We start from the raw sequence: 22,711 nt of genomic DNA, 5'->3' as shown, positions 1-22,711 counted from the left end.
GCAGATAAAAATGCTGTAAGATAGTCCTTGTGGCAGTTGCATGGTCATTTGACAGAGAGAAATACAGAAAAAAAAATCAGATAAGAGTTGACTTTGAAGTGGTGCAGATCAACCAGTCAGAAGCCTGATAGGATGCTACAGAAATTCCATCTTTTGGAAAAACAAGTGAATAATGAGAAATGAACTGGGCTCCCTTTGTTACTGGAGAGGCATTATCAGCCAGCCACGACACCCTGACACCATGGGGAAAATGACCTCTAGTAGCACAAAATGTGAGATGATGAAGTTTTACTGAGCTGCCATCAGATACTGGGGTGCACAAAAGTAGACAGACCAAGAGAAAATTTCATAACTGATAGCTCACAGATGCAGACACCAAATACATAACAATCTCTAAAAACAGAACTATTTATGTCCTGTCTCCACCTTGAAGGTACTGGAATTAATAGTAAAAGTTCACTTAAATCTTCACCACATGGAACAGCTTCTGAAGGACATTTACAATGTACTATAAGACTTTAAACTACATTTGTTATCTATAGGAGTAATACAGCATTACCAAATCACAAATTGGATCTCCATATTCGTAATGCTCATAGAACTTAAGAATACAAGAAAAGTTTTATAAAATTCTATATCTTCAGTTATTTCAAAACATATTCTTTCTTCTAGTACACTTAAGATTGAACTAAACAGCATCAAATCCTTATCCTGAGGTGCTTTAAAAAAATTAAAATTCTTTGAACATGAGACAGAAATCACATGAATCAGTTTGGGAGAGTATAAACAACCATCTGCAAAACAAATAGCTATTTTTCTGAAAATTAAGTTCTTAACAATGTAAGAGCCAGCATAACAACACAATTATTTTCAGAAACGTAGCACAAACTCAGAGGAATCAGCTGTCAGAATGTATACTTAATTTAAAAAGGGTAACTTCAGAGGTCTCAAATATTTATGCAGTGAGACTCTGGAGTTCTGATTTTGACAGTTGTACAAAGGTCATCATCACACTATGCAACATGTAATCGTTTTTAAAAGTAATCTCTTCCTCTGAATTTAATTTGATGTAATTATTATTTTTGAAGCTTAGAGGTTTTTGTGGGGTGGCTTTTTTTCCCTTTTCCCAGTGACATCTACAAAAGCAAGTTTCAGATAACTGTGCTATGGGCAATTTACAGGCTAAAGTAATTTAAAAAAATGCTCAAAGACCATCTCTAAACAATAGCACAACAGTCTGCTTCAACAATTTGAAGATGCTTCTGTGCAATCATGATTACGTATTTGTACGTCAGTGTTCTCTACTATTCTGAAAGACTGACATAAATGACCAAAAAAAAGTTACATTTTGTTGCTTCAAAGCTCTGGTTAAAAATACCAAAGAACCTATTCACTGGAGGAACACCCCTGCATGAGATGCTCCCTACATAATCAGTCTTGAGACTGTTTACATTATTCTTACCTGTTCATCAACATAATCATCTATTCTTTTCTGGCATTCAAGCCATGCTTCAGCAACTTGACCCATTTCCTGTTCCAGCTGATGATACCTTTGTAGCAAGGTACTATACATATCTTCACTACAGGAATCATGTGTTGTTCCAAGCCTAAAAGTTCAAATAGCACTTGTTAGAAAAGAGATATTTCACTGAAAAATCACGCTTTTAAGTTCCGCCAGCCAAAAGTGTGTTGTTAAAGTGCAGTTATTGATACACCTAGGCCCACATAGCTTCTTGTATCCCAAAATTCAGTATTTTTAGTCATTTTTCAAAAGCATCCAACAACTGCTTGTTCCAATGTTCTGTAACCAACAATAGCAAGAATGTGGGAAGTGTAACATTTCTAGAGCCTCTTTCCCATGAGCAACCAGATGTCAAACCTACTGAGCTGTATTTACTCAAATTTTGTTGCTTGATATATTTACCCTTCCAAATTCTGTGGGCTAGATATACATGTTGACTATTTACTGAAGAGCTATATAGTAAAAATAAAGTCAGAATCTTGTTAATCAGAATTCTCATGATCAATGCTAAAAAGATTACTAGACGAGTTGGAGTTCCAGCTGGGAAAAGTGCTACAGAATGAGGCGAGTGAGACGATTTGGTTGCATGCAGTTATCTACTATTACTCAAACAGCATCAAGTTCAAAATGTGGTTATGCCATTCACTGATGACTGTCTCTGTAAAGAGCCCCACAAATAGGAGACACATTCACCTTCTTTTCTACTATTACATTTTTGTACAGCAAATTCCTTAAAAAAATGATTAGAGCACATCCTCACAATGATTCTTAAGTAAATAAGCAAACTCACGAAATCTTGATTTCAGAAATTAGTAGAGACAAAATTATATTGAAAAATGTGTGTTTAAAGCACATTGAATTGTAATGACCTGTAAATTGACACAAATAAACTGATGCTTTTAAACATTCTGCTACTCTGATGCTTTTAAATATTCTGCTACTCAGTAATTAAAAGGAAACTGGTTGGCAGTTAATTTAGGCACAGAGTTTGCACGGTCAGTCAAAGCCAGTAGGAAAAACAAAATTCAAGCATCTCAAAACTTGACATTTAGCCCAGTTCAAGCATTTCAGGGAGGTTTTGGATTTCCATTGCAACAGGATGCTAACCCAACCTAAGAATTACATAGTCCTGCCTATCATCTGGCAAAGAACTGAGCCCTTAATTTTAACATGGCAATTAAGCATAATGAAGAGCTAAGCAAACAGACAACACAGTAAAGCATTAAATTACAGCTGTTAGCATAACTTTGCCAATAAATTCAAGTTTGTTTTATTTTGTTGGTTTTGCCCAGAACCTGTAACACAACCACTTTAGAAGGGTGCATGAGCAATTCTGCACATTACAAACTTGGGAAGCCCATGCTTGGTAGAGTACCAAAAGCATTTTAAATGGATACGGTGACCTTAGGATACAACAGCTCCTCACTATCAGTGCAAACACTAATTCCTGTTACTAGATCACAATTTACTATTTATTCTTGAACCCTGTGTTTCTGGTATTACGCAACTATGTGAAATTATGATCTTTACTGTACAGAAGTCAAGAATTTGTTCTCATAACTGCTGCTTAGTAGAACTGTGAACAAAATCTTTTTTAAATACATGCCCGTGTTAAGAAGGAAAAGAACTTTATTTTTAAAAAATTAAATTAGCAATGCAACAGCATTACCATTTGCAATTTTTATTGTGACTTTTGAGTAAAGCTTAACACGCTACACTTTCACCACTTTTCAATTAAACACACTTCCATCACCCCCAAGGCAAGTATAAAGCAACAATCAAAGTAATATTTCAGTCCTGTAAAGGGAAGTGAAATGTATTCCTGGACTGCAGGAAAAAAAGTAATAAAAAGCATCATACATAACATAAAACTTAACAAGAACTGCTTACTTTACAGTAACTGATTCTTCCAAGGCATACCTGTTGACATAGATCCTACTGTTTGCCTTCATATCTTGATTAGGAATCCAGAATTTTTTGGCCAACCACATTTAACTGAAGCTGTTTGTATACCCTGAACACTGTCCCATCCCACAAAGGGAAAGCAAAGAGGGCAGAAAAGCCCACGGTATCAGTCAGTTCTATCATTATCAAACCCCAATAAAGCAGTCCATTGAATGTAGGAGGCGAGTGTACCACTGGTTGCATGTAATCAAAAGCCAAGTAAGATATTTAACTAAGAAACCTTTCATGCAGACACTTCCATCAGGAAGTACTAGTCAGTCACCTGCGAAAGGTCAGTGACTGGATTTCCTTAAATACTGATTATGAAAATGCAGCTTTATGAAATGCTGTGTCTGATCTAGAAGCTCTGCTGATTAATTAACTCCTGATAAGCACATAGACAGTTCTTACTGATGGTCTGCAGATAGTACAACTGAGTGTGCCTCCTAAACAAACCAGAGGTGTTGACTTGGTAGCAGCGTAAGATGAAACACATTAATACCCTGGTAGTTCACCCTGAGTAGATGACCAGTCCTGTGAAATACTAACACAGCTGATCTCCTGTCAGCTAGTAACCTCCATTCTCACAAGACTGCTATGTTTAAACATCCCTAAGGGAACATCTTGTCTCATCTGACATCTGATGAGCATCCTTGGAACTAATCACAGCACATCAACTATATATTCTGAAAAAGCCAGAGATACACAAATATTTAGTGAGATTTAGTATAAAAAGTGGATGAGTGAAAGGGTGAACATCCAAAAATCCAAGTGAAGCCGATATGCCAAAATGCCATTTCACATTTCTTCTTCAGGAAGAGAAAACAACGTTCTTTTGTAAAGGAACTCTGGCAACATCATCTCTACTGCATGCAAATGATTCTCTACTGATCAAGTGATCAGGCAACTAGGCTGATCCCTGCTTCTCCATGTGACGCCTCTCTCATGGAACATTCCTCCATCAATTCCCACTGGAAGGCACATTATCCTCCAGAAAAATTTGTCAAGGAAGGCTACCTAATTTTCTTATTTCAAGGCCCACAGAACTCAGCAGTAAAATCCTGGGAGTCCATAAAAACAGAGACAATCTATGTTTACCAAAGAAAAACAAGACATATACTGCATAAACTAGAAACCATAGAACAGGAAGCTCGTGCTGAACCTCTCCTTTCAAAAAGGTTAACGAGAATCAATCTAGGCAAAACCAGTTTATGTGAAACACCCTTAAAGCTATCTAGGAAACACAGATGTACTGGGAAAGAAATTCCTGCAGGAAGAGATTCTGACTTCATCACATTTAAGCCTTGAAGGTAGCTGTCACTACAGTGAAGTCCTGCACAGAAACACCTTCAGCTGCTCAGACTTTTAATTGCAGTAGCACTTAAGAACAACAGGTAAATGGAAACAACCCAATGATTTTGTCAAGAAATGACCATAAGCTTCACTAAGACCATTCCCATCTCTGCAGATGAAGGCAAACAGATTTGATACAGCCAGGATTGCTGATTAAAAGATGCAGAGAAGCCTTGTCAGAAAGCATGGAGATGACTGAGTGATACAGTGACAGTGGTACTGGGAAGTCAAACAGAGATCCCAGGGAAAACAAGTGATTGAACAACGTACTATTGAACACAGCAACAGAATTATCTGCTGGGGGCAGGGGGCACTTTGTTCCTTTTGCTTTCGCCAATGAGAACATTGCTTAAAACTCCAGATTAAGTTATTTGTGCACTGTGGGAAGTGTGAAGGCATTGATGCTTTAATTTGCTTCTAGAGTTGTAAAGACATTAGCAATACCTGATGACAAGTGAAAACAGTACTATTCAGTCATGCCATCAGCATTTCCATAGGATGCTGTCATTTTACTAGGTAACCTACAAGCAGACAGATTAGGGTAGTAATTCTGACAAGCAGGTTATGACAGCAGCCTGCTCAATCAACAATACTATTTTCAAGACAGATCAACAAGGATTTTTACCTATTAAACTGCAGAAGCAGCACAGATTTTTTTTTTTTGTAGACACAAACATGGCTTTTGATTTCTCCTTTAAATTACAAAAGAAAAGTTAAACTCTACCTTAGCTGTGACACCAATGTTGGCAAGCTATTCTGCAGGAGTGGCTCAGAAAACACCAGGTTTTCAAACAGATGCTTATTGTGCAATTCCCATGTCACCTGAAATTTCTTCAAATGTTCATTTTCCTGTAATGAAAAAGACAACCAGAAATAAGCCAGGGTTGGGGGGTGGAGTGGGGTTTCTGTCTGATGCAAGAATTTTTTTTAATCCAGCTTCCAACCTACAGGTTAGATTATCCAGCTCAGATTTTACCCAGTTTTAATCCCCAAACCCTCAGAATTTAAGTAACTCATTAATGATTTAAATAACCATAGCTTCATTCATTGTTTTTGTAAATTGTCATGGATTAGGAAAAAAAAAAAGAAAAATCAGACTGTTGTTGAAAGTCTCCACTCATTTCTGCACTGAAAGATGTCTTTTATGATCTGAACTAGTTATTCTCAAGTTTTCTTGTCAAAAAATTGTCTACCTCTGATTATTTTTCAGTTCTTTGAACATATCTAGTATTAGACTCTTATATGATGGCAAGCTATAATCTTTATTCAAAACTGACATAAATCAAGTAAACAGTTCTCTCCAGGTATAGCTTCAAAAATGAAGTTTTCTAAATAGACAAGAGACCAACTGCTTACTTCTCTAGTAAAGCAGAATGTTTTTCTATTTGAGGTTATTACTTATATTTATTATTATAAAAACATAAAAATCAAATACAGGTGTGATATCTCTCCAAGTCAGTAAGTCTTCCCACATTCAGCCAGCAGTACATGGGTTTGCTTTACCAGGACTCTCACACAAAGCAAAATTAAATGCAAGCGTTCTGGCTACCCGATCAGCAAGTGAGTCCTATGCACTATAACCTCGAGTACCCAGAAATACCAGAATACTCTAGAATTTCAAAGTTTTGTTAAGCATAGTGGGTTTAAAAACAAATACTTATTTATATCAGATCTAAACATGGGACTATCAGTATTAAAAAAAAAGTTTGGAGTTTTGTTATTATTTAATAATAATTTATTAAATTATCATTTATTAATAAAATTTATTATTATTTAATAATAACAAAACTCCAAAAGAGTGAGTGACTTTTTCCTGAGGTGCACAAGACACATATACCATTTCACTTTGAATGTTATGTTTTTAAAATATTTAAAATTTCTATAATTCGCTAGTAATTTCTTCAGAGTCAACACTGAGAAAGGTTGGTTTCCTAAGCAATTTCCATATTATTCTGTGAACAAAATAGTCAACACCCATCTACAAAAACTTGTGCAGAGTATGATATTTCTCACAAAGAAATACCAAGTAATTTTCCCTTCTAGTCTGCTATACTGCATACTCGAGGGCTCTTCTGCACTGACCACAGTCTTTCCAGCTTGCTCTCAGTACAATCTGTCATTCCCTGGTGGGGCACAAGGCTCTACTTCCTGCTCTTGAACTTCACTAGTTAGTGGGATTCCTTTGAAAGGAGGACAACTGTTCACAATTTCACTGAGAAATTAGTTCCTCATAGGTGGAGGTTCAAGGCATTATATGCCTTCGTACAGCATGCTACGCGCAAAGATTTTTACCTTTAAAAGAAATGCTGCACTAAAGTTCAGAGATCTTGACTGCCTTTTATGTAGTTCAGCTGAAAAGATTCCTTCTTCCACAGTGCACTGGTATCTTGAAAGAAAACAACCAGGCACACTGAAAAGGCTAGTGACCCCAGTGCCTGTACTGAAAGCTGTGACATACCACTCCATTTAATAAAAAGGTTATTTAATAAATCTAAGAAATGTATGACAAGGGACAGTATCCTACATTCTCACATTTTGGTTTCTGAATGTCACAGCTTAGTAGAAACATGTTTTCAGTACTTACTGGGCTGCGGAAGGAAAAGGACAAAAGTCTGGGGTATTTTGTGTTTTGTTTTGTTTTTTTTTGTTGTTCTTTTTTAGAGAGAATAGGAATTTTATTTTACCTTTAATTTTGTTAGAAAAGGGGTAGATTAGGGAGTTCAAGCATCTTCTGTCTCTCCATGGCCATTATCTCAACCTCTCATACCTATTAAGTTTTCATGATTACTAGTTCACAATAATAAATGAAGCAAAGAAACATTAAAAATTATTTATCAGATATGTAATTCTAGCAATAATGGGTTCATTATCAGCGCATCTACTTTGAGAACGCTAACTTTTGTACTGTAATCCATCTGCTTTCCAGCTGAACAAATTTCTAAATACCAATGCAAATCAACAGGAAGAGCAATCTTCTCTCAAGCACCTTGTTAGAGACTTGCTGGTTATTAAACTGGAGATGGCAGTGACCTCACGACTGTGTCTAAGTGATAAAACTGGGGAAGACAATACAGACAAGAGCAAATACAGAACATTGACAACAGAAAAAAGCACCAGATATGCTTAAGTTTCCTAAAAGAAGCATCCTTGTGCTTCAATTTTATTAACAGTCCTACCTCAGCAATGACACTCTGCTTCCCCTTCATTTTATATCCTCCCCACCCCTGGCCATCATAGTCTTGTTACTGCCTATTCTTTTCCTCTCTTTATATACTTAATCACTTTTAGCTAACTGGCAATAAACCCCAAATTTACCAGTTTATTCCCTTTTTATTTGAGCAAAATTTACACAAGAAGAGAGATACACAGGATAAGGATGTTAGTAAAGGATGTACAGGGAAGGATTATTAACAAAACAGGACTAACAATAACCTTCTCGGCCCTTAAACAAATAGAATTACAGAATTTGTTTACTGTATTACTCATTCATGATGGACAGTTACTCAATAAGAGATTTGTAAGGCCATTGCTTATTTTCTACCTGACAATATAATCCCAAGTCTAGCATCACAATCAGTTGACAAAACAAGCATTTAAGAATGAACAAGAACTTAAGAAATAATAAACAACATAGCAGATTAATTCCAAAGCAAGAGATCATCTTTCCAAGTACCCGTTCTTGCTTAAGGGAAAAGAAAAATTGAGCACTGGAACAATCTAAGTTAGTGCTACCCATAAAAGTTTATGTCCTTTAAACACGGCTGTTAAGAGACCATTAAAGATTAACAGAGAACTGCTCCACATATTTTCAAAGGCATTATCAAAAATTTTGTAGATATGTTTTAAAGGTTAGTTTCAGAACAAGCAGCATCCCACCTTTTTCTTTACACACAAAAGGTTATTTCATCAATCACTGCAAGATATGTCTAATCTACATTTCTGAAGAACTAAATTTGCATTTTCAGAATATCCCTGCTTCCAAGCACACACACACAAAAACCCTCACATTTTGCAAACCACAGAAGACACCTGAAAGAGCCCAGCACAGCTCTGCTGGCATTACCCCTAGCAAGTACATCGGTTATTTTTTCAGTCTTACCAGAGTAACTAGAAAGGCGCTGATTGTACACGCTGCCTGACAGAGTGCACTGTATTCTTCAAGTAGGAGTGAGATGAACTGATGTGCCTGTGGTGGCCCTTGTATTGCTAATGTTGATGCAACTTTAGATCCCAGTGACAAGTGTCTGAGCAGACGAACCTTCATTTCAAGCACATATTCTCTAGCTTGCTGTTCCAACCGTTGGTAAAGCTGATATGGATCCCTTTCACAAAGCCTGTATTTTTAGAGTATTTGTGACAAAAAAAAAAATAAATCATCAATTTTAACTTTTAAAAAATATTTACTAGTTACCATCATCATCGTCAAACAGTAGGTAGGGTTTGCAGAACTACCTTAAATCTGGGCAAACACACTCCAGTTCCCTATTTTTACACTGTGGAACTGAGCTCCTGTGTCGCTTTAGAATGCTTGCACATCTTAGGAACAAGTTAATTTAGTGTTTCACTATTTTACTTCAACTTGCGAGCTAAAAAACCTTTATTCAATTTGCATACAACCCTAGAGACACTTAGACTCTTCATACAAACTTCTTTACAACTTCTCCATGTTCTTACATACCGCCCTAATAAATACCTCAGCTGTAAAGCCAGACCTAGGCCTGGTTAATATCCGGTAGAAGGACAGGCATTTACTTCAAGCCACTGAAGGAGCTGACCTGTTAGGCAGCCAGAACATATCTGAATACATACAAACCAGAAGGGACTTGGTGACTGCTTTGGGGGACCCTCCTGTTGTTGAGTTGAACTGAAAGATGACATTACATACAGTTACCAAGCTTTTAAGACACTCATTCATGGAACTCATTCATGAAACTCCTTCTCACCTTCATTGAGAGTTTCTTGCCCCAAGCCACAGACCTTCTGTACAAGGACATTTTTTTCACCTTTTATTAAAGCTCTGCCACTGTATAGCAGAGATGTGTGATTCACAACGCCACAAAGAATGTCATTCAAGGAACATGACTTAGGGCACTCCACTATGGTAGCACCTAATCTGCAGTCATTACATATTTTGGAGGGGTTTTTCATGGTTTGTTTTGTTGGGGTTTTTTGTTTGCTTTTGGGGCACTCCACTATGGTAGCACCTAATCTGCAATCATTACAGATTTGGAGAGTTTTTTTGTGGTTTGTTTGTTTTGTTGGGTGGTTTTGTTTGTTTTTGTTTTTTATATCTAAAGTAGGGACAAGAATCTGGGACTCATTTGTCCCAGGGAAGCACACTAATACTGAAGCTCCAGAACCATACTGCCCTCCAAGCATTCTATTCACTTAATACCTACAAGACTTGTCACTGTAAGACACAGCTTCAAAGAGGGTCAGGGCTTCCTGCTAAGGACAGCATACAGCTGGCTAGTCTGATACTCTCCTGAAGTGAGACATGGGTTTGAACTATCTCACCCAGAAGAAATTGAACATGATGGCTACTTTGAAGCACTTTAGAGTGAAATTGTACCATTTAAAGTCCTGTGCATGGAGTTTAAGCACTTGCCTCAGATTTTTTTATAGTACAGGGAGGTGTGCAAGAAGAAAAGGATTAGAGAAGTACTTAAGAGTTCGGGGAAAAGTCTGCTGCTATCTAGTCCCTGCTCTTCCCTCCTCACTCACGAAGTAGAGTACTATTGTATTGTCACGAAGTGCTCCAACATACAACATACAATAGGGACAGTACTTGGCACCACTACTTATTTTCAAGTAAGACAACGAGACAGTCCATTTCTTGCCAACTGTGTCTAACAGAGAGCCAAGCATGGAATTAGGAATTTCTGCCTTTTAAACATAGATTTACATGGCCACAGCAGGATGTCTGGCATGCTACCTACATGGCTTGGGGTTTTTTTTGTTTTGTTTTTACACTTTCAATATCTACACTGACTAGCTTTGTTAAAAAATTTTGCATGACATTAGCACCATGGACTGGACACACTGGTGTCTGCTCAAACACAGTATCCTTATTTTATTTCATACTCTGAAGACCATAAGGAACTTGAGTGAAAAATAATCACCTTGACATTTAAAGTTTCCTGCTTTGAAATCTTGTTTCTGCCTTTGTGTTTTAATAATCTCTCTCAAAAGTGATGAACAGTTCTAGAGAAATCAAAGCTCCTAAGTACAAAAGAAAGGTATACACCACACGTGTTCCAATTTCCAAATTTTTTCCATTAAAGAGAAACTGCATAAAAATTCAACAACCATTTTAGCTGTGATTCAGTTTTAATTACCTACACACCATGCAACATTTAAGCATCTTTGACTTCAAAACCTACGTTGCATGTTTCGATCCCTTAAATAAACAAAGGGTGACTAACAGAGAGGCATACTATGTACTCTGCTTTTACACAACTCATGTTCAAAACCAAACACTCAGATTTTATATAAAAAAAGTGCAACAAGCTTCCTTAGTTATCTATTAAGGCTGATTCAGGAGTGTAGTCATATAAAGAGCAATGCTAGATGACTATAATCTTTCAGAAGTTTCTTTAGAATTTAGCTTCTACTACAAGCTCCACAGAAGAACTATAGTTTGTCAGACTAGTCAGACCTTAGAACATTAAGTACGTACAAAACCAAGCAGAGCAACTATTCCTTGACCACACATTCAGTTAGACAGAAACTGAGATGAACCTTCCGGAATGGTGTGGCTTTATGGACAGCCACACTATTCTCAAAGGAGAAAACCCACAACTGAGGGTCTCATTAAGCACATCTTCAATTTCTCACCTAGAAAAGCTACAGTTTCAGCTTCTGAAACGAGAAAGAAGTTCTCAGAATCCACCTCATCTGGTGATCAATGGCCAATGTTACCTTTTGTTTGTTTGTTTTGATGTCACTCCTAGCTGTTACAGCTACAGTAAGATAAAAGCACTATTATAACTAAGGTTAGTTTGGCAAGGTAAGATTTTCATGTGGGGCAATTCAAACTAAACAGTGTCTTATTAACAATAATCATCTTAATATATTTGAAGTATAAGATTTTAGGATCCTTTCATAATTATATATTAATATTCCTATTGCAAACAGCACACAATTTAATAGCTTCCCATGCATTCAATCTAGCATTTAAAAATCTTACATGAAATAGGATTGACTTTTCGTTCCAGCGGAGAGGCAATCATTCCAAGCAACCCGACTTATAGATGCTAAATAACATTTTATTAAAAAGTAATATTCCAAACTACTTCAAAACCAATTCTAAAAGTCTTCTTCGCAATTAATAAATATTTTTTAAAGTGCTGTACCTATCCACCAGCTCTTTCATTCCTTCTTTATCTGGTACCAAAGACTGGTCTTGGTCATCTGCCAAAGGGGTCCCAGCTTGGCGATATATACACCGAACCATGTATCTTACTTCTGACCAGTAATTTTGAAGCTGTTGAGGTTCACGTTCAGGTTCTGCTGAATTTTCTCTGCAAATAATGACAAAAATAATTACTGCCTATTTGTACATTGCATAAATGTATTGATTCCTACTATTCTGAAGATGCTCTTCAGGAAAAACAATGTACATCTGAAAATGCTGGTGCAGTCAACGTGCCAGAGAGATGCGATGCCATCCAGAGGGACCTGGACAGGCTGGAGAAGTGGGGCCAGGTGAACCTCATGAGATTCAACAAGGCCAGGTGCACAGTCCTGCGCCTGGGTGGTCACAATCCTTGTTATCCATACAGGCTAGGAGATGATGTGCTGATAAGCAGCCCTGAGGAAAAGGATTTGGGATTAATAGTGGATGAAAAGCTGGACATGAGCCAGCAATGTGCGCTCACAGTCCAGAAGGCCAACTGCATCCTGGGCTGCATCAAAAGAAGCGTGGCCAGCAGGTTGAGGGAAGTGATTCTACCCCTCTACTCTGCTCTGGTGAGACCTCACCTGGAGTACTGTGTCCAGTTCTGGAGCCCTCAACGTAAGAAGGAGGTGTACCTGTTGGAGTGTGTCCAGAGGAGGCCACAAAAATGATCAAAGGGCTGAAGCACCTCTCCTACGAGGACAGGCTGAGAGAGTTGGGGCTGTTCAGCCTGAGGGAGAGAAGGCTCTGGGGGGGACCTTATAGTCACCTTCCAGTACCTGAAAGGTGCTTACAAGAAAGGTGGGGAAGAACTGTTCACAGGTCACGTAGCAATAGGATGAGGGGTAATGGTTTTAAACTAGAAAAGGGTAGATTTAGGTTGGATATTAGGAAAAGGTTCCTCAATATGAGGGTGGTAGATCACTGGAACAGGTTGCCCAGAGAGGTAGTGGAGGCCCCATCCCTGGAGATATTCAAGATCAGGCTTCATGGGGCTCTGAGCAACCTGTTCTAGTAAAGATGTCCCTGCTCACTGCAGGGGGCTTGGACTAGATGAGCTTTGAAGGTCCCTTCCATCCCAAACCATTCTATGATTCTATGAAAGTACAGAATTGGATAAAAGTTGCCATCCATAAATAACTGTTATTGTGAGAGAGACCATTTAAAGAGTTTAAGCATACACCAATAAATAAACTACAACACTGCTGACAGCCTGACTACAGGCACCATGCTGCTGAATTTGAATTCAGTTCTTACCTGCGCTCATTACAGGCCTCACAGTTGCACGCTATGTCTGAAGGAGAGGAATTGCTAAGATCTGCAGCAGGCACTGTCTGTGCACCAACAGTTATTCTTCCTCCTCCTACAGATTCCTGTTTTGCTGTGATCCACTGTTTCCAAGAGGCATGTGCAAAAGGAAGTCTTGGCTCTGAAAGGCAAAAGCACAGGTAGCCTTCAGTTTGTAAGGCAGAAGTCTGAAATGTTAACAGGTAGGCAAATATTAAGGTGGGAATTCTTAGTGCTGAATGTATTTTGGGAGGACACTCAACCAAGCACAAAGAATTTACCTTCAAAAAGCCTAATAAAGAGATGAACTGAGAAAGTAAGTGAGAGAAATAGAGTTTCATTTCTAATAATCAAACTATGTTGGTTGTAATTATGTACACCTTCATGTACTCCAGCATAAACAATGAACTAAAGGAAGGCTTGCATCATCCATGATTAATCATAAACTGGTAATATCTCTTCAGTCTCTATTTGACTGTGTGTTTGACTTTTGTAGTTCAATAATGCCTTCTAGCAAAAAGCATAAAATCTCCTTTATAACAGCCAGACATAGTACTTCACAGTAATGGATGTTGGAAAGCTGCTGTCACTGGGAATGGTGCTATCTCCTGTGTTCAGTGCTGTACAGTGTCTGTAGCAGATGACAAATCTCTCTCCCAAGGCTGCTCATATTTTGGTCTCCAGTTTCTCTCCCTTTTCTGTGCTCCACGCCCAGTATATACCATGATTCCCTCCTGCAGCCTCCCCAGGTTGCTACCAGCTTTCTGTGGCACCAGGCAGAGACCTCTCCCATGTGAGAAGCACCACTGAAGGGTTTTTTTTGTGCTTCACCACAGATCCTGGAGTAGATGCAGATTACAGGCCAAAACAAACCTGCATGCTTTTGATGCAAACAGCAAGACTTGCTACTGGGGATGGTGCTGAGGCAAACCAAGCTAGGTAATGAGAGCAACAGCAACCTGAACACACGAGCATCTACTGCAAACCACTTCTACCCTGGCTTGCAGGGACTAGTAACAGGTTTTTGGGTTTTTTAGCTCATTTTGTATTTTTTCCCCAGCTGTTTTCTCTAACTTGACTAGCCAACTAATCCATTTAGTTGCTTTTTTTAAAGTCAAGTTTCCCAACTTGGAAAATCCTTTTGCCATTTGCTTTCAAAAATTTCTCTTAAAATAAGAAAACAGTAAAAAAAAAGTTGCCAAAAAAAAAAAAAAAAAAAAAAAAAAAAAAAAACAACAAAACAACCCCCCCCCAAAAAAAAAACCTGTCAATTTTTATTTTACCTACAGTATCTGTAAACTAACAAAACATTTAGGAAGCAAATCCTGCCTTCCTTACACTTGTAGGACATTTATTTTCTTTACTAGTTCATTAAACAGAGCTTAAATATTTAAAAAATTTTGACTCAACTGAACAATTATGTGCTTCAGTCTTGCTGTGCTTTGAACTCTCCAGGATGTGTTCACCATCAGACTACGAGTATAATTCCCTTAGATGTAATCTCTTTTGATTAATTTTACTAACCCTTGTTAAAAGGAAGAATATCAGTAAACACTAGTTGTATACAAGCGATATACTCAAGTTTTCCTTACAAAAAACTATGTTAACTGTGCTTTTAACATGAGTTTAACAACATATGCTACACAAAGACTGTATTTCTTCACACTGTTTACTGAAACAAAAATCTGTATCTGCCTATGGGCATGTGCAGAGTCTGTCAGCTCTCTACACGGACATGTCAGCTGGAATCTATAACGCCTGCAATTATTGGAGGTGTGGGGCTTCCCAGCTCAGTTGTGAAGACTTGGTTCTGCAGTATAGAATCAAAGTTTACTTCTAACGGGGTTGTGCTGGACCTGTCACTGAACTTTTTCTATCCTTCTGCTACATTCAGCATAGCTCTTGAGTGAGGTTGAATTCTCATTTGAAAGTGTATTTTAACACTTAATTTAGAAAATAATCACAACTTTAAATATTAGCACCATGTATTAAATCAGTGTTTGCAGTGCTATAACAAAGAATGACAAATTGTTATGTGCATACTGTGCAAATTTGTGCTTCTTTATTAAAAAAATACAGGAAAGACAACAAAACTCAGAGATAAGCAGGAAGGTGGCAGCGCAAGTGCAGTGACTCAAGAACACAACTGAAAGAACAAGGAAAATTCAGATAGTTTACCTCACAAAAGGGTGAAAGTACATATGAACAGACGGAGAACAGAAAGAAGTGCAATGGTTAAAGTCGCATAGTTAAAAGTAGAAGAAACAGAAATTAAGTAAAGGAGGAAATGACAAAGTATGAGACCCAATAAATTGAAAGGGCAAAAAACATCAACAAACAAATCCAAGCCTTTCTCTACTCAAAAATCCAAAACTCAGCATTAGAAGTCCTCATTTTTTGAACAACCTGTCTGTTCAGCTTAGCTCACAGAAAACCAATTCAAAATCTCCTAAAACACTTTCTAAGCATTTACAGCTTAAGTGGTTCCAAAGCACAAAGTAGCTTTCAGCCCTAGCCTACTGAACTGAAGTACTTCCACTTACCACAAGAGATTGCTCTATTGTAGCATGTCTCTCCTCCTTTTCGACTGTTCTTCGACAGTCTGGACACACCCACAGTGGAAGATGCAGCATATTGTTTGCTTTTGGAGATGTGGAAAGTGCTGTTTTGCTAGAATTTTTTATTCCGCTCTCTGAAAGCGAAGCGTCTTTGCGTTCACTTCTACAAAGAAGACAATGCTCGCCAGTTGTATATGGTGCCCTCTGGCCCAAGCCAAAGGTAAACGGTGTCTAGAAATACATGTTTTGATAGAGAACTGGTTATTCACAGAATACATACCAGAAAAAATTATCCTGAAATTTTTATAATACACACATATTTTAACAGTCAGCATTAAATGGTGAATATTTGGAGTGTCCCAAGATCAAACACAGCAGTGTTAATATCCACGTGGTAAACAATTCTGATTATGAATACACTCTCATCTAAAAAGTAATGTTTTCAGGGAGCATGGACTACAGTCTTCCCCTCTAAAATAATTCAGCCTAGATGCAATAATCTAGTAAGTAAAATAAAAAAGGGATAGTATAATTCCTTTTACTGTTGTCATCTTAGAGGTACTAACTGAAACAAAAACACTTCAAGCTGAGCTTGGTACAAAGTAAAAGCCTAACTCAGTTTTAACAGAACCCATCAGGAGCGTGTTAAAATCCACTCTCAGCTACTGAATGAAGCAGATTTGGTAATTTATGAGGACAGAGGCAGTTCAAAACTTACTTTCTTTTCCAAGATGCTACGGTGCATGAAATTATGGTTCAGCCATGAGATGCTAATTATTCACCAAGACTGATATTCAAAAACATGTCAAGCAGCACAAGCCAAACAGAACCCAACTTTACAAGAGATAAGCTAAGTTATAATGAATGGAACAAAACATCTTTTAATGGCAGAATCACAGATTTGTCTGATTATATTACAGCTATTAGCTCTGCCTTAATTAGCAGGAGCTTCTATGTAAGCCTCAAAACAGTTAAATTATTTCTCAAAGGAAAGGCAAAATTTAATTAAGTCATTCAAGCACTCCTCTAGATACTGCTCCATCCTCGACAGTAACAAAAATAGTGCTTTAAAGATCTGGTAGGGCTGAATTGCACAAGCCCAGGTGAAAAGTTTAGTGCAAAGGACCAGCTGAAGCTGTTACACGATTCACCAACTCTCTTCTTGTCTTCGCAGCAACAACAAATCAATTCCCTATCGCTAATATCTGGAGAAAAACAGCACAGCATCACAAACTCTGTTTTTTGTCTTCTTTGCATTTATAAAACTGACAGACTAAGCAATATGGAAAGAAAAACAGAAAAATCTAGACATTTAAAAAAAAAAAAAAAAAAAAAAAAAGACAGACTGAATTTATCTCCACAAGAATCTTCTTATCTTTCAGAAGTTCATGAGAAATTTAAGTGAATAGATTTAGTAAGAACAGATAATCTCTTTAATGTGCTGATGCCACTTGAAGAATTCACACCTAAGTACTATGGCAAGAAAAAGACCACAATTTCTCCATCCCCTTTTCAACCATCCCCTTACTGGCTCTACAAGCACTAACAGATTTCTCAAACTAGACATTCTTCTTGGCTGACCTGTGCTCAACTGCAGACCTTATTAATGCCTAAAAAACTCTGCATGCAGGAGGCCACAGCTGCTCATTCCCTTAGCCCTGAAAGCTTCCTGGTTAAAATATATTTCTGAAGACAGATTAAGTCTCTGTTGGAATGACAATGACATCTTTATAGCTATTGTAGGCAAATCCTTGTGAACATCATCTGCAGGACATCTTCCAACAAGTAGGAAAAGCAGAGGACAAAAATGTAAAAGTTCAGAAGTTAAACAACCTGATGCTTACTCTTTTGCAAAGGCAAGGGTCATGGCAAACATTTCCCAGCCATGCTACAAGGACTTCTAGGAGTTAGGACTTGTGTGTGTAATTTGCTTAAAGTTGTACCATGATCATCAAAAAAGCCATGGCAATCAGAGCAGGAACAACAATCTTAATTCTGGACAGTTCACAGACTCAGTAAAACCCTGACAATTTCCCAGCTGGGCCTGTACTTATGAGAGATGTGAAGTTTAAATGAAAGCAATTAGTTCCTAGAGCACAATGTAAATCAACTGCTAAGAATGAAAATTTCTAAGCAGTTTATTTCTAACAAAATTGGCAGAACCTTGACAAAAATCTAGACCATAAGCATCTCAGATTCCCCTTATGGCTCTGTCATACTAAAATGAAGCTACGAATTGAAGTTTCTTATTTATTTAAAAGATGAAGAATGCAGTGACTGTTCATTCAACCATTTCAACAGCAGCAGTGAACTCTTTGTGGATTAGATGAGCTTGGAATTAGGTCACATATACATCTGTATCTTCAGCGTAATCACAGCAAAGTGTACATTTTGGAATAAAGCAAGATATTTTTCAACTAGTCAAGCTTCAAAAAAAATGTGTGATGCATCTCTGCAAGAAAACACCCAGCCTCACTTTCTCTCTGAAACATGTTCAGTTATAACATTCATAAATGAAAGCTGGAAGTAGGACAAGCCAGAACAGAAATAACCGTATCTCTGCTATGTATTTAGATTTTATTTCCAAGAATATCTTTATTACCATAAAACGGCACAGCTTTTTTTTTTTTTCACATCTATGTCTAATTTCAAGCTTATTATAACAATAAAATTTTACTTTAGAAATAGTAGCATTCACTGTTTTTTAAAGCTTGAATAGTGAAGTCATGAGAAACTGACTTCAGTTAGCCAAGTCCCAATCTCAAACAGAAATATTTTTAAGAGTTCTCTAGTACATTTAATACCTTCTCCTGTTAGTAAATAATTCTGCTATCATATACACTCACAAAATTTGGCTGCACGTACCTGAGAAACACCTGTGAACTCTGATCCAACAGAACTGTCTGTAAACTGGGTACCATTTAGCGAAACCTGGAAAAAATTAATGGTACATTAGTTACAATAGTTGAGTTTAATGCTAAAAGAACATTAAAAAAATTAAACAACAAAACTTTCCCCTGCATCCGAGGGCTGGTAAAACAGCTTGTGAAACTTGAATGATTTGTTTGACTGCAGAGATGGAAAGCCTCTTTTCTTCTGTAATAAAAGTTCTACAGATGCAAAAGTTTACAGTTTATGTATTTTAAGCTTCTGCACTACAGCTATTTCATTAACAATGCAACTCTGAGATGAAATAATTGATACAGGAAAAAAGAAAAGTCATAAGCAAAACAATATTTTTCCTTCTGTATTTGATTGTTTGCATTTAGCTTTTAAACTTCTATTGTGAATTGAGACAATTACCAAAGATTTTTGCCTTTTGAAAGGAGAATACAATGCTGCTGCGAAAAATATGCAGTGTTAACCAGGAAGACTCTTCCACAGCAAGCCTCCAAATGGCATTCAGCTCTTCTGCTGCAGCAGCCTTTCTCCTGCCCCAGGTTATAATTCACACAGGAACCTCTCAGAGATCTCTTCCATACCTTGTTTCTCCACAAGTGTTACAGAGACTACACTAGATAACAATGAAGTGCCTTCCACAAGCTGCAAGCGTTTTCATACAGCACTATTTGAGGACTCTAACACAAGAGTAAAGTTAAGACAGCATGCAGATTCAGTTCAGTGACAATGAAGAGTCCTAGGTCATACTGACTTGAAGACATTTAATTTTTTAAAAAATAGCAAAGGGGAAATAAAGTAAGTAAATTATTTTATTCATTGTTTTTCTTCTTCTTGAGCACTGGTTTATCTCTTGAATTTCAGATATAATTTACCTCATGCCTCTGTTCCACCTTTCATATGTTTTTGCTAACCTCTTCTAGCTCTCCAGTTTTCCACCTGCTATTGCCTGATACTCCTATTTCTCAGACTACTCTAAAAACTGCAGTAAAACCCAGCCTGTTTAACGTACGAACCCCTACATCTTGTGTGTTGGATTTACAGAGTTCAGTAAATATTTTTACCCCGTTACCAAACCAGAAACTCAAACTGGAGCCTTCTCCAGTACGAAGGAGCGTCCTTCAGTCTTACACCTCTCGAGGATTACCGACTGCTCTGTTTACAGAGCCAGTGAGATTATTGCAAAGCCACTGTCTTCAGCTGGATTTTTCAAAGGCAAAGTAGAGGATAAAACACAATCTTCAAATCTTTGCTAGAGAAGATACAAATAAGAAGCCACACAACTTCACTCAGCATACTCTATGCTAACTTTCAAGAGCATGTAATTAAGAAAAAACCCTCATATGCAAGTCAAGCATCTCAGATCTAAAATCATCTCAGCATACTCTATGCTAACTTTCAAGAGCACGTAATGAACCCTCATATGCAAGTCAAGTATCTCAGATCTAAAATCACAACGAGGAACAAGTTCTCTATTTTTATTCAGCCACTTTCCAAAAAGTGGAAAAAATAAAAGTCTTTTGAATTAAAGAAAGTCCTCTTCACCAGGAAAAGAAATCCTCCAGTACTGGAGGTCCACCAGTTACTGGCACACATACACATTCAAGAACAAGGAAACCAGTAAGAAAGTTTAGAATGAAATTGCTACCTGCAGCTGAAAAAAATTTTTTTTGAGAAAATTAAAAAAGACAAGTTTATCCAAAACCATTACCTATTCACTGAGGGAGTACATTTACCTTCTTTACATTTGAGACAGTGTTGATAAGAAATGCATGAGTTGTCACATTTAGACACGCAAATGTCGAGTGACCAAGCTGAAGGCAGGCAGAAACGCTACAAAAGCAAAGACAAAAAACAGTGGGAGGTTTCTCTTATCCACCAAATGTCACAGGATGCCAAGACAAAACACTGAACATCAGGAGTGACTGCTTCATGGAAGGAGTTGTCATGCTGCTAACAAAAGAAAAGGCATCTCTTGATCCTAAGCACTCTGTAGAATTTGGTTCAAAATATTAGTGTAACCCCACCCAGAACATAGTAGTGACCTAAATACCTGCAGGAGGAACAAACACCAAGGACTTTAAAGAAAGGAAGTAGACAAGTACAAGGAAACTTAAAGAGAATAATAAAAAATTAAATGCCTATAGGCAATGAGATTTAAGACATTGTACGTGAAGCTCAGAGCAAATACAAAAATAACAAAAAGGACTTAAATCGGTGTGAATAACCACAGGACAGGCAAGGGAAGGGGATGGCTAAATAGCGTATTAGAGAAAACATCAGAGGAATCTTGAAGTAGTTGTCCAAATGGGGCTCAAACAATAGCAAGCTAAAAAGAGACAGAGGGAAAAAAATACAATGAGACAGTCTCACAAATAATTTAAGGAAGGGGGGGAAGGGGGGAAGAGTATAAAAACTATGAATGAATTATTTTCAAAGGCACAAGAGGAGCAAGGAGGAATAGGTAGCCTGTCAGGATCTGTAAGGCTAAAGCAAGTAAACAAATAGATGCATTTTAAGAATGCTCAAACAAGCTAAGGTCATGGCAGAAACACCACATTTATTTTTTGCATCTTTGTGTTCACTATGGAAGAGTTTAAAGGTGTTTTCCCAGTGAAAGTTGTCTTTATGGAACATGCACTAGACAGAATCACAGAACTGCCTAGATTGGAGAAGCCCTAGAGTCCAATCATTAACCAGACAATCTGTTTCAAGGCAAAAGCACTGCTAGAAAAAAAGGTATGAGCAAACGGACAGCTCAAAAATCAGCAAACCACCAAGAGGGGATGATATTCAGCCAAGAGTCCTAAAGAAGCTCAAGGACATCACAGTTGTGCTAATAATTTCTGTATGTCAATCCCTGCTTTACACTTCACCAGTACTCGAGCAGCAGAAGATTTTTTTAAAAAATATTTATTTATTAAGCTTTCCAATGAGATCTAGGAAACTGCACTTCTAAACTCTGTAGCAAGAAAGTGCTTGAGATTACAAAGTTAACTAATAGCTCTAAATCCTTCATGTTACTGAAGAGACTGGAGAATGGCAGAAGGACCTCACCAGATCTAGTTTCTGGGCCATATGTTGACAGATATAATTCTGTGTGCAGAGATTTAAAGCAGAACTGACAAACTAGACAGTTGTCACTTCTGGACAACTCTTAACTTAAAAAAAAAATAAAAAAATAAAAAAAAGAAAGGACTTTTAAAAGTCCTGAGTATCATTTTAAATTATTTTAAATTTTTATGTTTTAGAAAACTATTTTGTGGAGGTAAGTGCCAGAAGGAAGGCTGACATGGATCAGGAACATGGGAATCTCTGCATGTGCTCCTCACCATAATGGAAAATTGGGGAGGAAGAATCTTCTATTCTTTCTGTAAGTGTTATCCACAATGGAAAAGAAGTGACTGTTTTTCCTTCAAACTGCTGTCACACTAATTCACCCTCACTAAAATGTTAACTTTCTGGAGAATAAGGCATACACCATCTTGGCAAAAAATAATTCATACCAGAAAGTATGAAGAAAGTGAGAATCACAGCTTAAAAAAAAACAAACAAACAAACAAAAAACTTCTTCATTTCACCTGAATGACCTTGAAGAACCAGTTGAGCAATCAGAACATAAACATTCAAAGACTGCCATAATTTGCTCTAATAGCCTGTCACAACCAAAATCGTCCTTCAGTGGGCTGAGTGGCATATTACTAGACAACACACCCCCATCTTTCTCGCAGTGATGCCTGGTGAAGTCAC

At 37.5% G+C, this 22,711-nt stretch overlaps 1 protein-coding gene across 1 annotated transcript; it reads right to left on the bottom strand.

Moving 5' to 3' along the window:
- Positions 1-1,447: 1,447 nt before the first annotated feature.
- Positions 1,448-18,954, bottom strand: LOC104523009 (protein FAM193A-like). Its single transcript, XM_010165457.1, has 7 exons — positions 18,929-18,954; positions 16,049-16,294; positions 13,476-13,647; positions 12,175-12,342; positions 8,919-9,153; positions 5,544-5,668; positions 1,448-1,607 (listed from the first exon to the last, which is right to left on the bottom strand). Exons 4-7 carry the CDS (start codon positions 12,273-12,275, stop codon positions 1,448-1,450), a joined length of 621 nt encoding a protein of 206 aa, XP_010163759.1. The 5' UTR covers positions 12,276-12,342; positions 13,476-13,647; positions 16,049-16,294; positions 18,929-18,954.
- Positions 18,955-22,711: the final 3,757 nt, after the last annotated feature.

This window comes from Antrostomus carolinensis, unplaced genomic scaffold, assembly GCF_000700745.2.
Source record: "Antrostomus carolinensis isolate BGI_N321 unplaced genomic scaffold, ASM70074v2 scaffold16813, whole genome shotgun sequence".
Classification (NCBI taxonomy): Eukaryota; Metazoa; Chordata; class Aves; order Caprimulgiformes; family Caprimulgidae; genus Antrostomus; species Antrostomus carolinensis.
This window is presented reverse-complemented; position numbering and strand designations above follow the sequence as displayed.